This window comes from Sinohyriopsis cumingii, chromosome 17 (assembly GCF_028554795.1).
Source record: "Sinohyriopsis cumingii isolate HCF-2022 chromosome 17, ASM2855479v2, whole genome shotgun sequence".
NCBI classification, from domain to species: Eukaryota; Metazoa; Mollusca; class Bivalvia; order Unionida; family Unionidae; genus Sinohyriopsis; species Sinohyriopsis cumingii.
In genome coordinates, this window is record NC_142977.1 from 9307718 (window position 1) to 9331413 (window position 23696).

General features: G+C 39.0%; 1 protein-coding gene across 1 annotated transcript in view; it reads left to right on the top strand.

The window, feature by feature from the left end:
• LOC149777722 (plancitoxin-1-like) overlaps positions 1-23696 on the top strand; it is a 67106-nt gene that overhangs the window by 37103 nt on the left and 6307 nt on the right. Inside the window, exons 6-7 of the mRNA XM_089938769.1 lie at positions 1935-2047; positions 15540-15668. Coding sequence (XP_089794895.1) covers positions 1935-2047; positions 15540-15668 — 242 coding nt within the window. The remainder of the gene's footprint in view (positions 1-1934; positions 2048-15539; positions 15669-23696) is intronic.

Consider the following 23696-nt stretch of genomic DNA (forward strand, 5'->3'; position numbering starts at 1 on the left):
TGCCGTTTGCAGTCCCAATGGTGTGGAGAGAGCCAAGCAACCACCTAAATGACTGTTACTTCTGCTTGGTTCCTCCTCTTTCCGGCGGAATAACGAAGCGAAAGAAGTCGAGAATAGTCTACCCAAACATTCCGTCTGCATTGAGACCAGTTCCACATGGTGAGGGACTTCCTATTCCAGAACCTCCAGCAGAATATTCTCTTGATTCATCTGACGAAGACAAAGGTGAGTCGACCTGTTCTTCTCCTGGTCCATCAGCATGCAGTGATCCAGATTTTCACTGTGGTGCATCATCAACCCCACACAGAATAACACAGGAAGAACTAAATGACCTGATTCGTGATTTGGACTTATCAAAGAACAAGGCAGAATTGCTAGGATCAAGACTCCAACAATGGAATCTTCTAGAAGATGTCACAATTACTGCATATCGAAAGCGCCACCAGCAATTGGAGCCTTTCTTCAGAAAGGAAAGTAATCTGATATTCTGTTCCGATATTGAGGGCCTCATGAATGCTTTAAAAACCACTCATGACCCACAAGAATGGAGACTATTTGTGGACTCTTCAAAACTGAGTCTCAAGGCTGTGCTTTTGCACAATGGAAACATTCTTCCATCTATTCCAGTAGCGTATGCTGTCCACATGAAAGAGACATACGATAACTTAAGGCAGCTACTGAATTCCATTGAGTATAACAAGTACAGCTGGCACCTCTGTGGTGATTTGAAGGTAGTTGCCCTTTTAATGGGACTGCAGCAAGGATATACAAAATACATGTGTTTCTTATGCGAGTGGGATAGCCGAGCAAGGGAAATGCACTACATGAGGAAGGAATGGACTCACAGGCAGAATGTAGCCATTGGAGAGAAGAATATCCAACACCCAGCTCTGGTTGAGGCTCAGAAAATCTTGCTACCACCCCTTCACATCAAACTAGGTTTGATGAAGAACTTCGTGAAAGCCATTGACCGGACTTTGCCAGCATTCCGATACCTGCATGAAAAATTCCCTCGACTCAGCGAAGCAAAGATTAAAGAGGGAGTTTTTGTGGGTCCTCAGATTCGAGAGCTTTTCAAAGATGACCGGTTCAACAACTTGCTGGAAGGTGACGCGAAACAAGCATGGAATGCTTTTCGCCTAGTTTCTACAAACTTCCTCGGAAATGTTAGGGCAGAAAACTATAAGGAACTAGTAGAAGACATGTTGATGAAGTATAAGAAACTTGGCTGCAATATGTCTCTAATGATTCACTTCCTTCTTTCCCATTTGGATTTCTTTCCTAGCAACTGTGGTATTGTTAGAGATGAACACGGCGAACGTTTTCATCAAGATATCGCAACAATGGAACAAAGATACCAGAGAAAATGGTCCACTACAATGCTGGCTGACTACTGCTGGACACTCCTCAGAGATGCTCCCGAACAGCTGTACAAGAGACAGGCGAAGAAATCTAAGATGTAGTCAATGACTTGATTTTTTATAGGTAGGCTATTACAGTTGACCTTTTACTATTGGAATGCATTTCGTTATGTAAACATTAATTTCTTGCAGATTACAAAAAAACTAGAGCCAATTTTGCAATTTGACTGTCATATTCGTGTTCAGCACATAAAAATTGATAAGAATTGACTAATTTTATTTCAGTAACATGACTTTTGTAAAAATTTGTTGTCCAGTGTACTTGATTGCCTGCAACATTAGTATCGTACCAGTTACCTATAGGACATGTGTACCATCTTGCATTACCTCTCCCCCATATATATGTGTGTGTGTGAGAAGCATTTAAAAAATGTTTTATGTTGGGTTTTTTTCTTCTTAAATTCTAGCTTTAATTTGATTAAGCAGCAAATTTTTTTATAATTTTTTTTTACCGTTATGTCTGAGATACATGATGTTCCATGCTGTATTGAATAAAACTAATTATCTTTCCAGATCTGTATAGCCCCTGGCTTGCCAGCACTTTAGGTGTTGACCTTTTTGTGGAAACCTGGCAGAATGGTAACAAGTCAGAGAAGTTAAATTCCAGCTGCACAACCCAGTTCAAGGTAAAATTAGAGCTAATTACCCTTGCAGTTTTGGGAATAATTATGAAGTTCAAATTTAAACAGGGCAAAAACATTTTACCAAACGTGCAAATTTTAATAACTGCTTGAAGTAATTTTGGAAAGCCACTCCATTTTATTTAATTTATAATTTATCATCCATTATTTGACTTTAAATTTACCATAATGTTTGGTTCTTGATGATGCCATTCAACAAAGGCTGGATGTTGTGATGCTTTCTCTTTTATCTCATCTCCTAACTTCTACTTGAATTTTTATCTTTCCCTTTGTGTAACAATCCGCAAGATGTGGGAGTGGGGTTTATTCTTTGGTTCCCATCCCCTGGGCACCCTGATATTGTGTCAGAATTATATTTGCAAAAACGTCAGTTACAGTGAAATTTTTGCATATTTTCTGACCATACATACATAGTCTGTTCCAGTGGCCTTGTGGTTAGAGCGTCCGCCTTGGATGCGGGAGGTCACAGGTTTGAACCCCATCCATGTCATACCAAAGACTTATAAAAAAAAGGTACTTACAGCTACCTCACTTGGCACTCAGCATTAAGAAGTTAGTGTTAGGACTGGTTGGCCTGGTGTCAGGATAACGTGTCTGGGTGGGACATTGTGCTACATGTCTGCAGCATAATGCCCCAGTGCTAGACATCACTAAAAACTGCCACACTTCAAAATCCAGATGACACACACAAACATGCACACACACACACACACACACACACACACACACACACACATATATATATATATATATATATATATATATATATATATATATATATATATATATGTAGTATAGTAAAGATTTTTTATTACATCCTTGGATAGAACATCTGTATTCAATTTTCCCAGCCAAATTACTATGTATTCCAAAGTTTTTGTTATAATCTTCATTTGTTAGAATGTTTAATTGGTTTATCACCTGAATTGCCAACAAAAAACAAGAAATGAAAGTGCAACAACAAATGTGTTGAATAACAAAAGTGTGATAATCACTCATGATTCATAATCAGTAAATAACAATGGCATAAGAAAGGAATGATAGTCACTTATAATCAGTAAATAACAATGGCATCAGATAGGAATGATAGTCACTCATAATCAGTAAATAACAAGGGCATAAGAAAGGAATGATAGTCACTCATAATCAGTAAATAATAAGGGCATAAGAAAGGAATGATAGTCACTCATAATCAGTAAATAACAAGCGCATAAGAAAGGAATGATAGTCACTCATAATCAGTAAATAACAAGGGCATAAGAAAGGAATGATAGTCACTCATAATCAGTAAATAACAAGGGCATAAGTAAGGAATGTTAGTCACTCATAATCACTAAATAACAGTGGCGTAAGTAAGGCATGATAATCATGATTATAATCTGTACTTTTCATGGTTTACTGTTTTAGTGTAATTCAAAGTATGAAAAAAAAAATTCTGTTTTTTATGACTCAATAATTTAGAAATATCCTTTAGCTTTGGTGCAAAACCGTTATGTTAACTAACTGAGCACAGCTTGGAGTATAAATTTCCTGAGGTAAAAACCTCTATGTTCAATTTGAATTCTGACTTCTCTGACAATAACTGAAAATTCACCGATCAGTAAAAGAAAAAATGTCTCTTTAGACATAAAGCTGCAAATAAGGAATATGAGGAATAGAAGACAAAGTATCGATATGCTGTGATCAAAATATACCTTGTAAGCCTTGACCCCCCCTCCCCCAAAATGAACATTGAGTATGGAATAAATCTACTGTCTGTAATCAGTATGATTTTTCATGCTTTTGGTGACATTTTCAGATTGTGTTGTGAACTGCATTGTTAAGGCTGGGTTTAGTGACCAAACAGATGCCATTACCAGTGATAGTGCTGCTGCTTTGATGTTATCCTTGCTTGGCGCATGACACTTACTTTGGTCTGGTAGCTAGGGTGTTATCCTTGCTGTGGTGCATGACACTTACTTTGGTCTGGTAGCTAGGATGTTATCCTTGCTGTGGTGCATGATGCTTACTTTGGTTTGGTAGCTAGGGTGTTATCCTTGCTGTGGTGCTTGATGCTTACTTTGGTCTGGTAGCTAGGGTGTTATCCTTGCTGTGGTGCATGACACTGGTCTGGTAGCTAGGATGTTATCCTTGCTGTGGTGCATGACGCTTACTTTGGTCTGGTAGCTAGGGTGTTATCCTTGCTGTGGTGCATGACACTTACTGTGGTCTGGTAGCTAGGATGTTATCCTTGCTGTGGTGTTCGGGGTGATCTGGGAGGGGTAGTACCGCTGGTGGATGGGCACGTTGTGCTCCTTCGGGAGTAGCTTGTCCATCTTTGGTCCTCACCAGGCGCTCAGCCCTCACCTGTGGCTCCAAGTAGCTGTAGCATGCGCAGCGGCCACACCACAGGCAACGGCTTCGACTGGCCAGCTAAACCAGGTAGAAGGTAGCCAATGGGCCTCAAAAAACCCTCGGTGGCTTAGGAGCTTGCCTATCCTTGCATGCAAAGCCAGTTTCGGCAGACTGGGCAGAAGAGATCAACTGAGTGATCCAACGGCCACGAAGTTCGCCTTCAAACATTTTGTGGAGAGCGCAGGGTATGACAAAGCATGGAAGACATCATAGCCATCCAATGCAGCCGAAGTAGTCCCCAGCCGTGACGAATCTTCGTACCACTGAGTTCTAACTACCAAGGCCGAGAGAGTGAGGCTGTCTCTGTGCAAAGGCTGTTTCACTTTAATCTCCTTCACGCACAGGTTATGTTATGCACCTATCATTCATCCTCATCATCGCACTCATTGTTCCTTACCTGCACCTACCAAAGTCCTACAGCGATGGGCGACTGGCTACGCAACAGGTGGAGATGACCACTGGGAGTTGTAGTCAGAGACCTGCATGTAGGCGGCCCTTGGACAAGTGGTCGTTTTGCTATGCACCCAGGGCAGCAGAACAGTTCGGCAGCATCCAGGGGTGACTGAGCAGACCTTTTCAGGAAGGTGCTCCTCACCCTGAATAGGGAGAGGCCTAGAAAAGGTGGCCTAAAAAAAGCTTGCCCTAAAATATCTGGCCAGCATGCCGCGGCTGGCAAGATCATCCATATCCGCGGTCAAAATAATCAAAGAAAAAACTTATTATTGGAGCATGGAACATCCGTACTCTCATGGACAAAGAGAACGTAGCAAGACCACACAGGAGAACAGCTCTAGTTGCTATGGAGCTTTCACGCTACAATATTGACATTGCAGCCTTGAGTGAAACCAGGTTTGCAGAGGAGGATTCTCTTACTGAGCTAGCAAGCAGCTACACATTCTTCTGGAAAGGAAAAGCCCAAAATGAGGACAGGATCCATGGAGTCGGTCTGGCTATCAAATCATGTCTTCTGAAGCAGCTTCCGGAAATGCCTGTTGGTATCAATGAGAGGCTAATGAAATTGAGAATACCTATCAGCCACAAACGCCATGCAACAATCATCAGTGCCTATGCCCCTACCCTATCGAGTCCAGCAGAAGCTATCGAGCAGTTCTATACCGACCTCAGCTCTGTACTTAGCTCAGCTCCGGCTGACGACAAGATCATACTACTGGGGGACTTCAATGCCCGTGTTGGCTGTGATTATGGTCGATGGAAAGGTGTGCTTGGCAAACATGGTGTCGGCAGAATGAACAACAACGGCCTGCTCCTACTCAGCAAATGCGCAGAATTTAACCTCCTAATCACAAACTCAATGTTCAGAATGGCAAACAAACACAAGAACACCTGGATGCACCCCAGATCTCGCCAATGGCACTTAATCGACTATGTAATAGTCCGTCAGCGTGATGCCAAGGATGTCCTCATCACCAAGGCCATGCGAGGAGCAGAATGCTAGACAGCCCACAGACTTGTCCGAACTACCTTACAGCTGCACATTGCCCCTCATCACCTAAGACATCCTAAACTTGTGTGCACAGCCTTCAACATTGTCAAACTCCAGCAGCCTTCCACCAAGCTCATTTTCCAGAAGAGACTAGATGACAAGCTGTCAACAAACAGACCAATATGGGGAAATGCCTCCGAAAAATGGAACAAGCTCAGGGACATGATAAGAGAAACAGCTATGGCGACCCTGGGCCCAAAGAAGCGAATCCATCAAGACTGGTTCGACGAGAACAACGATGCCATTGAAGATCTGCTTGCCAGAAAGAACAAAGCATTCATGGACTGGCAGAATGACACAAACTCCATCAACAAAAAAGACCGCTTCAAATTCTGTCAAGCTGAGGCTCAGAGGGAAATCCGCAAGATGCATGACCATTGGTGGGAAAAGAAAGCTGATAAAGTGCAAAGCTATGCTGACACTAACAACTCCAAAGAGTTCTATAATGCCATCAGGTCAATCTAAAGCCACGCAAAGTCCAGCTCTGTGCCCTTGCTCGCTGCAGATGGCATTACACTAATAAAGGACAAGAATGGAAAGATGGAAAGAACACTTTAGTCAGCTCCTAAACATGCCCTCATCGGTCAGCCAATCTGTTCTTGACAAAATACCCCAGCAGCCAATGCACAACCAACTGGATATCCCACCAACGATGGAGGAGTTGAGGAGGGCCAATAAACAAATTAACTGTGGCAGGGCACCTGGAAAGGATGGTATCCCAGTGGAGGTTTACAAGGCTCTCAGTGAACAGACTCTGGAGGCATTCCACGATGTGCTAATCTGCATCTGGATGGAAGAAGATATGCCAAACGACCTCCGGGATGCATCAATCATGACCGTCTATAAAAATAAAGGCACACGTGTGGACTGCAGTAACTACAGAGGCATCTCCCTGCTGTCCATAGCTGGCAAAATACTTGCTTGCATCATCCTCAACAGGCTTATTGCAGCAGTGTCAGAAGATAACTGGTTTTCGCCCAGACCTCAGCACCGTTGACATGATCTTCGCAGTGAGACAAGTCCAAGAGAAGTGCCTTGAGCAGAACATGAATCTGTATGCTGTCTTCGTGGACCTGACAAAGGCTTTTGATACAGTCAACAGAGACGCACTGTGGGTAGTACTCAAGAAACTTGGTTGTCCTCAGAAGTTTACCAACCTCATTCGGCTCCTCCACGTTGACATGACTGGAGAGATTCTCTCAGACAGTGAACCCTCTGAGAAATTCCTAATATCTAATGGTGTCAAACAGAGCTGTGTACTTGCTCCGATACTCTTCAACCTCTTCTTCGCACAGGTACTGTTCCATGCCATCCATCACCTTGACATTGGCATCTACATTAGGTATCGCCTGGATGGATCAGTGTTTGATCTCCGTCGCCTAGCTGCAAAAACAAAGACACTAGAAAGACTCATCATTGAAGCACTCTTTGCAGATGACTGTGCCCTCATGGCCCATGAAGAGACTCACCTACAGGCAATCATGGACAGATTCTCTGAAGCCTCCAACTTATTTGGACTCACAATCAGCCTAGGAAAGACAGAAGTCCTCTTCCAGCCCGCCCCAACCACTGTCCCCTCACAACCCTGTATCACCATTGGCAACACGCAGCTGAAAAATGTGGACAGTTTCAAATACCTTGGCAGCACAATATCTAGTGACGGCTCCCTGGACAAAGAAATCACTGCGATGATCCAAAAACCCAGTCAAGCACTCAGACGACTTCGAACCAAGGTTTTGCAGCACAAGGACATACGCCTGTCAACAAAGATGAAAATGTACAATGCAGTTGTCCTCACGTCTCTCTTGTATGGCTGTGAAACGTGGACACTCTACCGAAGACATATCAGTCAGTTGGAACAATTCCACCAGCGCTCCCTGAGATCCATTATGCGGATCAAGTGGCAGGACCGAATCACCAACCAGGAAGTCCTTGACAGAGCCAACACAACAAGCATCGAAGCCAAACCAGGGATGGTCCTGGCTTTTAAAAAGCTGTCGCCAAAAAAATCGCCAACCTCAATATTTTGTCGCCAATTTTCAAAAAGTGTCGCCAAAAAAAGTAGTGTACATTTTTCCAAGTGTTAATTTAGTCTATTAATGTAACAGGCAATGAAAATTACAAAAGATGGATTAGTTAATACTTTAATTACAACAAGAATTAACAAAATGTTACAAAGTGTTACATGAAGATCCGTCACAATTTTAGGGCTGCCCACTTGTTGAATGCAGTTTCAAAGTCTAATTTTTCACAACTGTACATGCTGATTCTCATTAAATTCTCGAGAGATGAGATGCAGAGCTTATTTCTGATGTCAGTTTTTATGAGGTTCATCTTACTGAATCCACGTTCACTGTCCTCAGTGCTGACAGGTGACACCAGTAGTCTCTCAGCAGCCCCCCTCCCCTTTTATTGCTAGCTTCACAAAGCTTGTAGCGAATTGCTTCTTAAATCCCAAGAATGATCACTGAATGCTGTATAAATTTTCTCGACAAGAAAAATAGGATCTCCATTCCCACGAATGAAACTTACACGAGTCAACACCTGGCAATATTGGACCGTATATATAAGCATAAATTCACACCCAATTTAGGGATTCTTTCACTCCTGTATTTTGAGAAATAAATAATTATTATTAATTATGCAAAACTGTTTTTTTTTTTTTTGCTATTTCTTGTTGCGGAGTTTAAGTCTCTGCAGCCGTAACACGGGACTGATGGCAAGAGGAAAAGATCAATAAGTAAAATGCTTCACTGGCGACAGATGTAATTGTGATTGAGATTTTTTCCATTTGCTTTGCATTTATACACAGTAGTCGGTACTTCAAAGGTTATCAGTTTTCTATGAAGGTTCAGCAAAACTATTGTATTAGTATATGTATAAAAAAACAGAAGGATTAGCCATACAATTAATTTTATCTGTTCTATTCGCGTCTTCAGAAGTCGGTCAGTTGTAGGTATAGTGCGGTAGCATGATTGACTGTATCGCAGCATACAGTACTCAGCCCAGATGTCAGCATAAGCAGATTATGATGTAACAATGCACTGTAAAGATGGGGTTGTCAATAAGAACAAAGGATCGTTTGTGTAACAGATTGATTCCAATGGATTGCTTAGTCAAGTTTGTGGCTTCCTTTCGTTCTGCCTTTTAATTTATCCAGTCCAAATCCATGATTGTATGTACAAATTAAATAACCAAAAAGTATGTCGCCAAAAAAATCGCCAGATGGGATATTTTTGTCGCCAATAAGGAATAAAAATCGCAATTTGCGACATTGGCGAAGCCCAGGACGATCCCTGCAAACTAATCCAGGCCCAGCTTCGTTTGACTGGCCATGTCATCCGCATGGATCAAAGCAGAATCCCAAAGCAGTTGTTCTATGGCGAGCTAGCCCAGGGAAACCGAAACCAAGGCCGCCCTCATAAGAGGTACAAAGACAACCTCAAGATGAACATCAAATAGACAGACCTCCAACCCCGCCAGCTCGAGCTTGCTGCCTTAGACAGAAGCCATTGGCAAGCGCTGACCAGAAAAGCCTGTTCCACCTTCGAGGATGACCGCCACCAGCGTCTTACTGCAACTCGGGAGAGACATCACAGAACTGTATCACAAATACCACCAACCACCGGTGTCCCATGCCCCACCTGCAACCGCCTGGGTGCATCAGAATTTGGACTCAGGAGCCACATGCGCATCCACCGTTGAATGAGGTCGCACAACTTGTCTTCCTTGACTCGAGAGACTACCATTAGTTAGTTAGTTAGTTAGTTGGTGCATGATGCTTACTTCGGTCTGGTAACTAGGGTATTATCCTTGCTGTGGTGCATGACACTGTGGACTGGTAGCTAGGATGTTATCCTTGCTGTGGTGCATGGTGCTTACTTTGGTCTGGTAGCTAGGGTGTTATCCTTGCTGTGGTGCATGACACTTACTGTGGCCTGGTAGCTAGGATGTTATCCTTGCTGTGGTGCATGATGCTTACTGTGGTCTGGTAGCTAGGATGTTATCCTTGCTGTGGTGCATGAGGCTAACATTGGTCTGGTAGCTAGGGTGTTATCCTTGCTGTGGTGCATGACACTTACTGTGGTCTGGTAGCTATTATGTTATCCTTGCTGTGGTGCATGATGCTTACTTTGGTCTGGTAGCTAGGGTGTTATCCTTGCTGTGGTGCATGACACTTACTGTGGTCTGGTAGCTAGGGTGTTATCCTTGCTGTGGTGCATGATGCTTACTTTGATCTGGTAGCTAGGGTGTTATCCTTGCTATGGTGCATGATGCTTACTTTTGTCTGGTAGCTAGGATGTTATCCTTGCTGGAGTGCATGATGCTTACTTCTTAGCTGCCAACCCTCATGATTTTGGCATGAATTTCACGTCTTTTTCAGCAAATCAAGGATTCACGTCGCATGCAAAAAGATCACGAATTCCCCAATTCTCAATTATTTCAAATCTTTAATAAAATAACCGATTTTCAATTAAGCACTAGTTGTGATATCGGCATTTGCCGAAATGGTCCAGTACTGCTGGGCGTGATATTAGTGGAACTGTAGCTGATTGGTACAGTTGGCCTGGTAGCAAGCATTTTATCCTATTTTAATCTATATGTATAAGAGTAGTTTTACAAATGCTTTTGAGAGAACTGGGGCCTAACCGGAATTTTGGTCCATGCATGTGCTGTAAACACTGATCAAAATTACCATTTGGCATCGCATCTTGAAAATGTCTTCACCAACAAGGAAAAAAGAAATATACTACACAAATGGTGAAGTTTGGAATATACCAAAAATTGGCCGTGCATTCAGCCATCAAACACTGATATACATCATGCTTTTTGCACACAGTGTGCCACACATTTTAGCATTGCCTACAGTGGCAGAGACCATGTGAGGAAGCACATTGGTAGCAAAAAGTACATAGAGGTTGGGAAAATTAAGAACTCGCAGCAGATTTCAGCTCTGGAATATTTTAAGCCGTCGATGGAAGACCTGCAAGCTACTATTTGTTAGTTTTCTTGTTGAACACAGTCTACCTTCATCAGCTGCAGACCATGATCAACATTTGTTTCGACAAATATTCCCAGACTCGAAGATCGCTTCACGAATTCATGTCACAATTCACTAATTGTTATCTCTATTTTCACTAATTGTGAGCCTGGAGGGTTGGCAGCTATGTTACTTTGGTCTGTTAGCTAGGATGTTATTGTTGCTGTGGTGCATGATGCTTACTTTGGTCTGGTAGCTAGGGTCTTATCCTTGCTGTGGTACATGACACTGTGGTCTGGTAGCTAGGATGGTATCCTTGCTGTGGTACATTACATTTATTTTGGTAGCTAGGATGTTATCCTTGCTGTGGTACATGATGCTTACTTTGGTCTAGTAGCAAGGATGTTATCCGTGCTGTGGTGCATGACACTTACTTTGGTCTGGTAGCAAGGATGTTATCCTTGCTGTGATGCATGACACTTTGGTTTGGTAGCTAGGATGTTATCCTTTTTGCTGTGGTGCATAATGCTTACTTTGGTCTGGTAGCTAGGATGTTATCCTTGCTGTGGTGCATGACGCTTACTTTGGTCTGGTAGCAAGGATGTTATCCTTGCTGTGGTGCATGACGCTTACTTTGGTCTGGTAGCAAGGATGTTATCCTTGCTGTGGTGTATGACACTTTGGTTTGGTAGCTAGGATGTTATCCTTGCTGTGGTGCATGACACTTACTTTGGTTTGGTAGCTAGGATGTTATCCTTTTTGCTGTGGTGCATGATGCTTACTTTGGTCTGGTAGCTACGATGTTATCCTTGCTGTGGTGCATGACGCTTACTTTGGTCTGGTAGCAAGGATGTTATCCTTGCTGTGGTGCATGATGCTTACTTTGGTCTGGTAGCTACAATGTTGGTTTCCTGGATTAAGCTAATTCTGATAATGTCACTGTCACATCTGTGATACCAACAACTGAAATGTAATTTGTTGTACAATGAAGATATTGTTTGTGAAATTGATGATCAGAGTTATTGAACAGTGAGATTTTCAGATGAAAGTGATTTTTATGATTTACAGACTGGTACATGTACATGTATGTTGACGCTTTCATTGGATGCTAAAATATATTGGTTACCTATTTTTTCATGGTAACATGTATTTATACAAATATGCATTGTTTGAAAATGTTATTACTCTTGCATACAAGTTTTGACAGCAATCATACCAGTATAGATTATTTACTAAATGTATGTCAAGGGTCATCAAGGACAAATACATAAACATTTTCAAAATTAAACAATGCAGTTAGATATAATGTTCTAAAACTCCCAGTCCCCTGTGAAATTTTATAAACAATCTTTACTGTGTTTACATATTTGTGTGTGCATGCATATATATATATATATATATATATATATATATATATATATACAGACACACACACAGAGGGTCAGTCAAATCATGAAGAATCATCATATATTTGATAGATTTTGCATTTTGACCCATGAGTCAATATTGCGGAGAGGGTATGGAGGTTGGATTTCAATGTGTGCTAGAAAATAGATTTCCATAGACTTCCGTTGCAGTTCCAGTACAGATTTGCATTTCCATTTCCATAGACTTCTATTGCAGTTCCTTTACAGATTTGCATTTCCATTTCCATAGACTTCCATTGCAGTTCCTTTATAGATTTCCTTTTCCATTTCCATAGACTGATATTGCAGTTCCTTTATAGATTTGCAGTTCCATTTCCATAGACTTCCATTGCAGTTCCTTTATAGATTTGCATTTCTGTTTCCATAGACTTCCATTGCAGTTCCTTTTTAGATTTGCATTTCCATTTCCATAGACTTCCATTACAGTTTCTTTGTTTAAAGTTGTTGTTGTTTCTGATATTGTCATCATTTGTATTGTCATCATTTTTATCATCTGTATTCTGAGAATAAAAGACCAAATACATTGCACATCAAGAATGTGATCAACTAGTTCAAAGAAATCCTAATAGACTCCCCTTAAAATAATCTCAGTACCAACTATAAGAGACCAGTGCAAATTTATTTTAGTGTTGATTAGCACCACAGTGTATCACATGTAAATTAGGTTGAAGAAAACATGTAAAATCATCTGCCTGTGATGAACACGAACATCAACAATGGCTAACAAGTTTGTTTGGTGTTGTAGCTGTGTACTGCATGTCAACAATGGCTGACAAGTTTGGTGTTGTAAATGTGTACTGCACATCAACAATGGCTGACAAGTCTGGTGTTGTAGCTGTGTACTGCATGTCAACAATGGCTGACAAGTTTGTTTGGTGTTGTAACTGTGTACTGCACGTCAACAATAGCTGACAAGTTTGGTGTTGTAGCTGTGTACTGCACATCAACAATGGCTGACAAGTTTGTTTGGTGTTGTAGCTGTGTACTGCATGTCAACAATGGCTGACAAGTTTGTTTGGTGTTGTAACTGTGTACTGCACGTCAGCAATGGCTGACAAGTTTGTTTGGTGTTGTAGCTGTTTACTGCTCATCAACAATGGCTGACAAGTTTGGTGTTGTAACTGTGTACTGCATGTCAACAATGGCTGACAAGTTTGTTTGGTGTTGTAGCTGTCTACTGCACGTCAACATTGGCTGACAAGTTTGTTTGGTGTTGTAACTGTGTACTGCACGTCAACAATGGCTGACAAGTTTGGTATTGTAACTGTGTACTGCATATCAACAATGGCTGACAAGTTTGGTGTTGTAGCTGTGTACTGCACGTCAGCAATGGCTGACAAGTTTGGTGTTATAGCTGTGTACTGCACGTCAACACTTGCATGTTATATCATGCTCAGAGTGACTGATGGAACACTTGAACAGAAATAACTCATCAGCAATGCATTTTTTTTTAAATCAGTTTTTATTATGACAAACTCTGCCAGTGGAGGTTAAATTGTGAAGTTAATAATTTGAATTTGAGTATATGATGAGCTTCTCCAACAAGCCTACCAGCATGTCTTCTCTAGAGCTGTTATTATGGAAACACTTAGAGCATATTCAACAAAAACTGTAAACGTTTACTGCAATGTTTTAACAAGACTCATGGGTGGGCATTTATTGCCATGTTTTAACATATGACTGATGGGGGCTTTTGTTACTATATGTTAACATATGACTGATGGGTGGGCATTTGTTATTATGTGTTAACATATGACTGAAGGGGGGACATTTGCTGCTGTGTGTTAACGTATGACTAATGGGTGGGCATTTGCTGCTGTGTGTTAACATATGACTGATGGGTGGGGTGGGCATTTGTTACAATGTGTTAACATATGACTGATGGGTGGGCATTTGTTACAATGTGTTAACATATGACTGATGGGTGGGCATTTGTTACAATGTGTTAAACACATGACTGATGGGTCAGCATTTGCTGACATGTGTTAACATATGACTGATGGGTGGGTATTTGCTGCTATGTGTTAACATATGACTGATGGGTGGGCATTTGTTACAATGTGTTAACATATGACTGATGGGTGGGCATTTGTTACAATGTGTTAACATATGACTGTTGGGTGGGGTGGGCATTTGTTACAATGTGTTAACATATGACTGTTGGGTGGGGTGGGCATTTGTTACAATGTGTTAACATATGACTGATGGGTGGGTATTTGCTGCTATGTGTTAACATATGACTGATGGGTGGGTAGAGTTTGCATTTCATCAGTTGGACTAAAGTGCTTTGCTAGGAAAACACCACAGCAGCTGACAAGGGCTGATCTAGTGGCATGATTTGAACATGCACCATTTTGGCTGTGCGTCGGGAACAGCTGAGCTACCACAACTCCCCAGTGCCTAAGGTCAAAATTATATTTTCACCTTAGTCTGTTGAAAATTGAGTTATGACCCATTTAGCTATAGTTTAGAAGTTTGGCCTTTTCTTATGAATTTTTGTTTCAGCATAATAAGAGTACATTGAATTGAAATCAAATCTTGTATTAAAAAGACCACGGTCAAGTTCATCTGTTTTTTCTCAGAGTGCAAGTGAACTATGGCCCTTGCTTGACATTGCAGTTTGCCCTAGCATCTTGAAGCATGGTTTCTTTAGACACTCTGAATTCTCAAGTTTCCATTAGGTTCTTCAGTGCTACAAGGAATGAATTTAAAGAATTATAGTCCGTTTTAGTTGTCAACAAAAATAAAATGCAACACCACAAAATTTAATAACCACCAAAAAATAATAAATTCACATTACCATATAATTTTTTATAAAAGTGGAATCGGCCATTGCATAAGGGCACCAGCAGACTGGGGTCATTGTTGTTTGTTCTACTGATTAATCCCTACACACCGCATGGACCCTCATCTGCCAGTACATTATGTTTCAGAAGATCTGGGTCTGTGCAGTTTGCATATGGTATGTCTTGTTTTGCAGAATCTACAAGTTGTCTGGGTGTCTTTTTTTCAATGACTCTTTCTTTATCTATTGGGGATGGGTCTTCAGACCTTGCAAAGGGTTCCAAAGTGGGATATTAGATTTTTAGGCCATCATATTCATTTGAGGACCTTTCTTCTGAAATTATAACATTCTCAGCCATATACTCAGTATGTACTTGTGTGTTTTAGGTATATAATGTGGAAAACGTAACATTCAACAATGAAGCGACATTCGTAGAGAGCAAGGATCATGCAAAATGGGCTATTTCAACTTCATCCAGCAAAACATGGACTTGCATAGGAGATATAAACAGAATGGTAAGTGAAAGATCTGGACAGAATGAATGGTTGTGTAAATGGTGAAAGTGTTAGATAAAGGTCAGGAAGTTAATATAAACTTCAGGTGTGGACTTTGAAAGTTAATTTCTTTACAAAAATTTACAAGGAAAAAGTTTGAAAGATTAGAGTTAAATCATGGTTCAAACAGCCTTGAAATATCCTTAAATTTAAATGTTTTTTTTTAAACTCCTTCAATTTAAAAGAAAACAAAAAGGTTTTATTCATGAAAACTTGACTTTTAAAAATGCTGGGGTTTTTTGCATGAAAAATCCAGGTTTTTTTAAGGCTTCTTGAATTTTGCACTAAAACCTCTTTGAATTAGTCTAGAACTCCATAAAATCTTTTTTTAATTTTGAGATTTTGTTGATTACATACTTTCCAAGGTAATAAATAGTGTAAATGGGATCCAGTTGGATGACTCAAATGACACATGGCATTGATAGTTAATAAAGCAATATATGAAGAAAATTTAATTTCCATAAGACAAAATACTCCTTGAAAACCTTCGGAATTCCTTAAAAAGTCTTTGAAAAAAAAACTCCAGTCCTGCATAGACCATTTAAATGGAAAGTATATAGATAGGCCTGAAAATAAAGCAGGGTTTGAAATTCATATTTTGCCAATATTGCAGCAAACACATGGTTTCACATGCTGGGTTTCCAATAGTAAAAAAGAAATGTTATAGATCGACTGAAATAAAAGTGAAGAATAGGTACTCTGTATTGTTTGAAGAAATTATGCCCTGTTCTTCCTAGGTTACAACTCTGATAGACTTAGGATGCTAACGATGATGTTGACATATCGCCGCTGCCCGTTCCGTTATTGTCATCAGATGACGTGTACACTACAGCTGGTTTGAGCTTGTCTGTCCATAAAATAAGCGGACCATAGGTCATGGTCATCTGTTTTCTGTCCTATAATATTTCTTATTTTCAGCTTTTCATAACCTACATGATCAGTTTTGTCTCGGTTTCATTGAGAGAAATTTGGTTTGATTGCCTTCCACAGTTACAGTGATGTAAGCTGCCATATAAAAGACATTTTTTATTTATGACGCTAATTTTTCATCGACTATGGTCACCAAAATGGAAGATAGTTTGTATCGATGATGACAATTTGTCATCCACTATGGTCACCAAAGTAGAATGCATTTTAAGCAACATGTCAAAAACACGCTGTTTAGAATTGGTGATTTTTTCTGTCACGTAGTTGTTACAATTTACATACAGTGTGTGCAGTTTAATTTTTTTGCTATGTCAGCTTGTCACTTTATGAGATTCTAATTGGTCTGAAATAGCCCATGTAATTTTTATATATATTTCTAATTACTGATTGGCTGCAACCATGTGAAGATTCCTTTCATTTTGAGCTAAAATCTTAAAGATCAAGGCTACAGTAACTCAAGGAAAGAAAAAAATAGGTTCTACATAACACCTTGAATCTTCCATTATCTGCAGTCACCAAACTTTGGATGGCTTGCACATAGGACATGGAAGAAGCCTAAGAATTTGGGGCTCAAAATGACCAGGCTCGACCTTAGGGCAAGGCAAATGAGGCAACCGCCTTGGGCCCCACGCTTTCAGGAAAACAACTCCACAATGCAATGTTTTAGCATGGGGCCTCGCACTCATCGCCTTGGGCTCTGCTGATCCTGGGGTCGGGCCTGTCAAAGGCATTACTTCAGCTGAAAGAAGAAAAATGGTTTCTGTGGAATAAACATTTGTTCTATACCATGTACTTTAACCAAACTTTGTGGATGGCTTAGACTTTGGGTTAGAAAGAATCCTATATATTTGAAAGTTAATTGGTCAATGGTGAAGGTCAGTGAAATAAGAAAATGGTTTCCATGCAAAGATTTTAGTTATCAACATAAAGGTTTATTAAACATTTGGTGAACACATAATGTTCTGTTCACCTATTCTCGTATTTTCACTTGAGTCTAAAGACAAGTTTATTACTATTGCTTACATTTCCACCTTGAAAGGTTTTACAAAAAGCATAGTTAATTTTAGGTAATTGTTTACTAATTATGAATCCTCACCTGTCAGTCATGTTGGGCTACAGTTATACACCTTGGTTTAATGTGGTTGACTGGTTTTCTTTTATTAATTTGTTATACTTGATAAAGTGCCATTTTTACTGTTCTGAACCTTGATCTAATGACCAGTCCAGAGATCATTGTTAATGAAATGATGATTGTGTTGAGTGTCCATTTAAACACCAATTATTTTTACTATGCATCAGGCCTGGGATTGATTATTGCTAGATTGCACAAATCATTTTGTATTTTGTATTCAAAAGTAGTACATTGTGCACATATGTACTCATGTATCTCAAATGTCCTTCAAGTTAAATGTCAAGAAAAATAGAAAATTCAGGAAAAATCTAGTAGTAAAAAGTTTGGATCAAATGGCAGAGGAAAGCAGGCTTTAGTGTTTATAAAATCTAAAAATAAATGGAAAGACTGACATGCATAGAAGATGAATAGAAAACCAGATTTACTAAGTTTGGTGAAGGTTCATTTGAAATTCCCTTGTAGTTGGACAAAACCTGACAAGTCCCTCTTTCATATACATTGTATACATTGTACAAAATTTTCATAAATTCATCTGAAGGCAAAACTAGAAGACATTTTTTAAGTGATACAAATAAATTGTGATATTACTTATCAGAACAAGATATTGTAAAACAGACTGATACCCTCTCTTTTTCTCATACTGATCAGGACAAGGCATTGTACAACTGACTGATACCCTCTCTTTTTCTTTTACTGATCAGGACAAGGCATTGTACAACTGACTGATATCCTCTCTTTTTCTCATACTGATTTGAGCAAGGCATTGTACAACTGATTGATTCCCTTTCTTATTGTACTGATCAGAGCAAGGCATTGTACAACTGATTGATACCCTTTCTTATTGTACTGATTAGAGCAAGGCATTGTACAACACATAACCTAATACCCTTTCTTTTTATTCTACTGATCAGAGGAAGACATTGTAGAACTCATTGGTACCCTTTCTTTCTTTTGATGATCAGAGCAAAACAATGTCTGGATGGTTGGATCAACCTGTTTCATGTGTGTTCTTGAGATAGGCACTTTAGTCCAGTTGCTTCAGCACTAGGTAACCTACTTGCATTGGTGTGTCAAAAAAAAAAAAAAACCAGGATAAACCAAACATTGTGGGTGTCAATTATTTTGGTTTTGCAACAAATGAAACTTTATTGTTGGTACTCCTCTCCCACAATAACTTGCACACAATGGGGTACAAAAACAGACTGCATCATAAAGAACATTACATGTTACTTGAATAACCTCAGAAGAGTAGATAAAGGGATGGACATCAGCAGTTAGAAGAGAGCATTGGGTTGAAATGGTTGAATACTCTTTTAGAATCACGTTGGAAATAATTGTCAGACAAGTTGTTTTCATGTGGCAAAGTTTTTCACTTTCACTTTACTGACCGCTGCCAATGGCCTAGTGGTTAGAGCATCTGCCTCAGATGTGGGAGGGCGTGGGTTTGATCCCCAGCTGAGTCATACCAAAGATAAACAAAAATGATACTAACAGCTGCCTCACTTGGTGCTCAGCATTAAGAGGTTAGTGAGGACTGGTCGGCCTAGTGTCAGGATAATGTGACTGGGTGGGACATCATGCTACATGTCTGCAACATGATGCCCCAGTGCTAGGCATCACTATAAACTGCCACACTGCAGACATCGTAGCAATATGACTGAATTTTTTTTAAAGCTATGTTAAAAATCCAAATCACACACACACACTTTACTGTACAAATCACTTTTTTTTTTCAAGATATCCAGTCTCTGAAATATCATTAAAACAATACTTCAGAAAGTTTCAGCACACGTCTCCTGTACTGGTAAAAACATGCACAGAGATGCTGCCAGGGCATGTGATTACACAAATCACACAGACTTTGTACAGATTTGTGTACTTGGAGAGCAGTGATGTAACTCCTGCAAAATTAGTTTGAAGTCATACATGTAAAAGTTTATTCTGAGTAATTTACAATTTTAATTTAACCATTAAGCCTTAAAGTGCTTGTCATGACATAAGTCATGCATGTAGAGGTATCACAACAACATTCATATTTCAAGTAGGCAAATATTTACACATCTGCATTCTTCAACTTGACATGAATAGTTGTTAAACTAAATTTTTGTGGCACATTGGCCCCTGGAACAAGCCTGGCACATTGGGCCCTGGAACAAGCCTTCTGTCCTAGTTTGTACCTTCAAAAGTGTGTTTAAAATACGGACTACCTAGTAAACCCAAAATGGCTGATTCCCAGCATGATTCGTCACCAGAGAATCGTTATGTTTGGCAAATACTGGTTGATAATGGTGACAGTTACGAAGTATTTCAGATTAATACCACTGGGAAAGTGTTAGTGGAGATACCAGTGAGTGATTTCGAGCATGAAATTGGTGTTAAATACGAGTGTGGTGTACATGCTGGATGAACAAAAATAGGCATCAGGCAGTTCACCCCCACCCCCTTTTAAGTGGTACCAGTATTTCAGAATTAAATGTAGAAAAGGCAGAATACCAAGCCTAATGGACAATTTAAAAGTAGAGTGCAAGTTTCATTTTATTTCTAAAACGATTTAGCACTGCAGGATCTACAAAACCATTGAGCCCTATACTGAATAAATAGGAATCAAAAAATGAAATTAAAAAGTAAAGATATTTATTTAAAATACCTCTGTCTGAATAAGCAGACTCTGGTGTTGATGGACTTAAACCCTAATGCGGCATTGTAGAAGAGATCTGGCATAGTCAGTAAAGCACTGATTCAAAAAAGAAAAACTTTGGGCAGTTTAGGTTTGGAGCAGAAGTATTATCCAAAAAACAAGACATGTGAGTTGTAGAAAATTTGACGTCACAACCATAAGAACAGTTTCCCAACTTGTTATATATGCTGCTTCAAGACAGTAGACTGTAAATGTTTTTTTTTAAAACACAGAACAACATTCATACACAGATTAGGAACAGAGTACGCTTATAAACAATCAGATTCATACACAGCTAGTAGTGACAAAAAGATTTTAGAGGTCTAATGCAGCAGGAAGAAAGAGAGACAGATATTGAAGTGCTGGGTAAATATTAAGCTATGACTGTTTCCTCTTCCCCCTCTTTTTTTTCTGCTCACCCCCTTATTTTGATGGCAAAGGGGGCAGCTCCCCCTTTGAGCTAAACTCCAGGCAGCATTTTTTCATTGTGCATCACTGCATGTTTCATGTAAATGTGGACGCTTTTGTTATTGTTGACTCTGAATTAAAACAAGACTTTTTTTTAATTATTGTTTTATTTCATAAAACAACATCCTAGAAACTCTAATTTTTGTGTTCCATTAGTAAATTATTGATGGCATAATTTGATTGAGGTGTAAAATTTGTTTTCATCCTTGAGCAAACCTCTGCGTGCCAAGTCAGGAATTTTATGTTCACCACAAAGTCTGGAACTTGCTTCTCGATAATGAAGTCTTTTAATCTATGAAATTAGGCATTTCATGAGCTGAGAGCACCTTTCACTTGATCGCATTTTTGATTGGAAAGAATAATTTAATGATTGATTTTTGAGAGTTAATTACTCTAATTATTGATTTTTGAGAGTTAATTACTTTAATTATGATACTTGCTTAAGGACAGTGTTTGATTGGTCAGCTGAAATGAGATGACTTAACACATGACTGACTGATAACTCTAAAGCAGTTAGGATTCGCATGCCTTTTTAACTTTTTCATTCTATTCCCTTTACGTGATTTGATACAAAAGACAAATTTGAGGATACAAAGCAGGTCAACCTGTAATTGATTATAACAATGCAACAAATAATTTGCATATTGGAGATGAGAATACAGTAAGCACTTTATCTGGGCATGCTATAGCAATGGAGTGGTATGCTTGTGTTTATGCTATATAATGGAGTGGTATGCTTGTGTTTATGCTATAGCAATGGAGTGGTATGCTTGTATTCATGCTATTGCAATGGAGTCGTATGCTTGTGTTTATGCTATAGCAATGGAGTCGTATGCTTGTGTTTATGCTATAGCAATGGAGTGAAAGAACTATGTACAAAAACGCTGGTCTCATCACTATTAGAAAATAATTACTAGACTGAAACCAGAGAACCATCACAACACATAATTTTATACAACTATTATACCTTACACCCTTTTTTTCTTTCTTTTCTGTATGCAAAAGACCAAAGTAGATGCAAAAATGTAACGCAAATTAAAATATATAAAATGGTCATTCCTAACAAAAACACGATATTACATGAATAAAACAGTATAGCATACACATATAACACACACAATACAATACACTAATCCTTGGTCAAGGTCACTAAAATTTAGGGACCATGATGTAGAAACCAGTCACAAGACCTAGTGTCTGAGGAAGAAAGTATATGTCGTAAAGAAATGTACTGGAAAGGAAACAAAGGGACCAGCTCCAGGGACATTGTGAGTACGACACATCGTAAAATAACAAAATGCAAATAGCAATGAGCAACCCCTGAACAAGAATAATAAATAATTTCTTTCTTCAAAATTCCTTTGATTTGTTACAGAAAAATTAACACGCACACTGTGGTGGATACGAAAACTCATTAAAGCCGGTAAAGTGCCAACAAATAAAACAGTATACAGCTCACCATTTGTAAAACAATCGATAAACTATCCAGCTATTGTGGAACATGATTAGTGGATTATAGAGAGGTTTGACTAAAATACACAATGAAAAACTGGAACACAATGGAAATGAAATAAGTAATAGAAATTATTTTTGTTTTTACATTTTTTATTGAATATATCAAAAGTTTTTTTAAAATCATATGATGCATACATATCTGCTTGAATTACACTACAGAAAATAGAATTAATTTTCAAAACTGACAATAATTGTATGAAACGTGCCCTTTTGAGAAAGTATGCAATTGTCGTAAGCAAATGGAAACTATCACATTAAATAATGTTCATTGCCAAATTTTTGGATAGTATAAAGTTTTAACACAATGGAAATAAAGTATGCAGTGGAAATTATTTATTTTAATTTTAAATGATTTGTTTGATTAAGGAAGGTTAACAGAAGGATTTCATTATCATGTGCAAATTCTAAGTGTTTTGCATAATATCGAACATCATCATGAATGAAGGTTCATAACTGACTTAAATAAAATGCTACTTTCAACATTCAGTTTAACTTTAATTGTTTTTTTTTGTTTTTATATGTTTGTGTTGTAATTGTTTATTTGCCAAGGAATTCTGTGTTCACTATTTTATTATTCCTAAATTATCTTCTACATTTTTGTTTTAAACTTTCATTCGCAAGTATCTGCACATGTTATCCACATACCCATTGATATATGATGAGCCTAACAATTATTCATTAGTTACTTTATTTACAGCATTTGATTGGAAAGTTTACGCATGGTGCGAAATATAATTTCATTCACTTCGTTCCTATATGCAATGAGTGAATGTCGACCAGCAGCAATACCTACCAGAAATGCTTCTAGCACAACCTCCATACACTAAAGAGCTCGGAAAGAAAAGAGAGATAATGAGGTTACCAAGAGAGGCTATAGCATGAACACAATCATACTATTCCATTGCTATAGCAATACAAACATACCATTCCACTCTGCCGCCCCATGGAGTGGTACACTTATATTCCTGTTATAGCAATGGAATGGAATGCTTGTATTCCTGCTATATTAGTGGAGTGGTACGCTTCTATTCATGCTATAGCATTGGAGTGGCATACTTTGTATTCATGATATATTAGTGGAGTGGTACGCTTGTATTCATGCTATAGCATTGGAGTGGTATGCTTGTATTCCTGCAATAGCATTGGAGTGGCATACTTTGTATTCATGCTATATTAGTGGAGTGGTAAGATTGTATTCATGCTACAGCAATGGAGTGTTATGCTTGTATTCATGCTATAGCATTGGAGTGGTATGCTTGTATTCATGCTA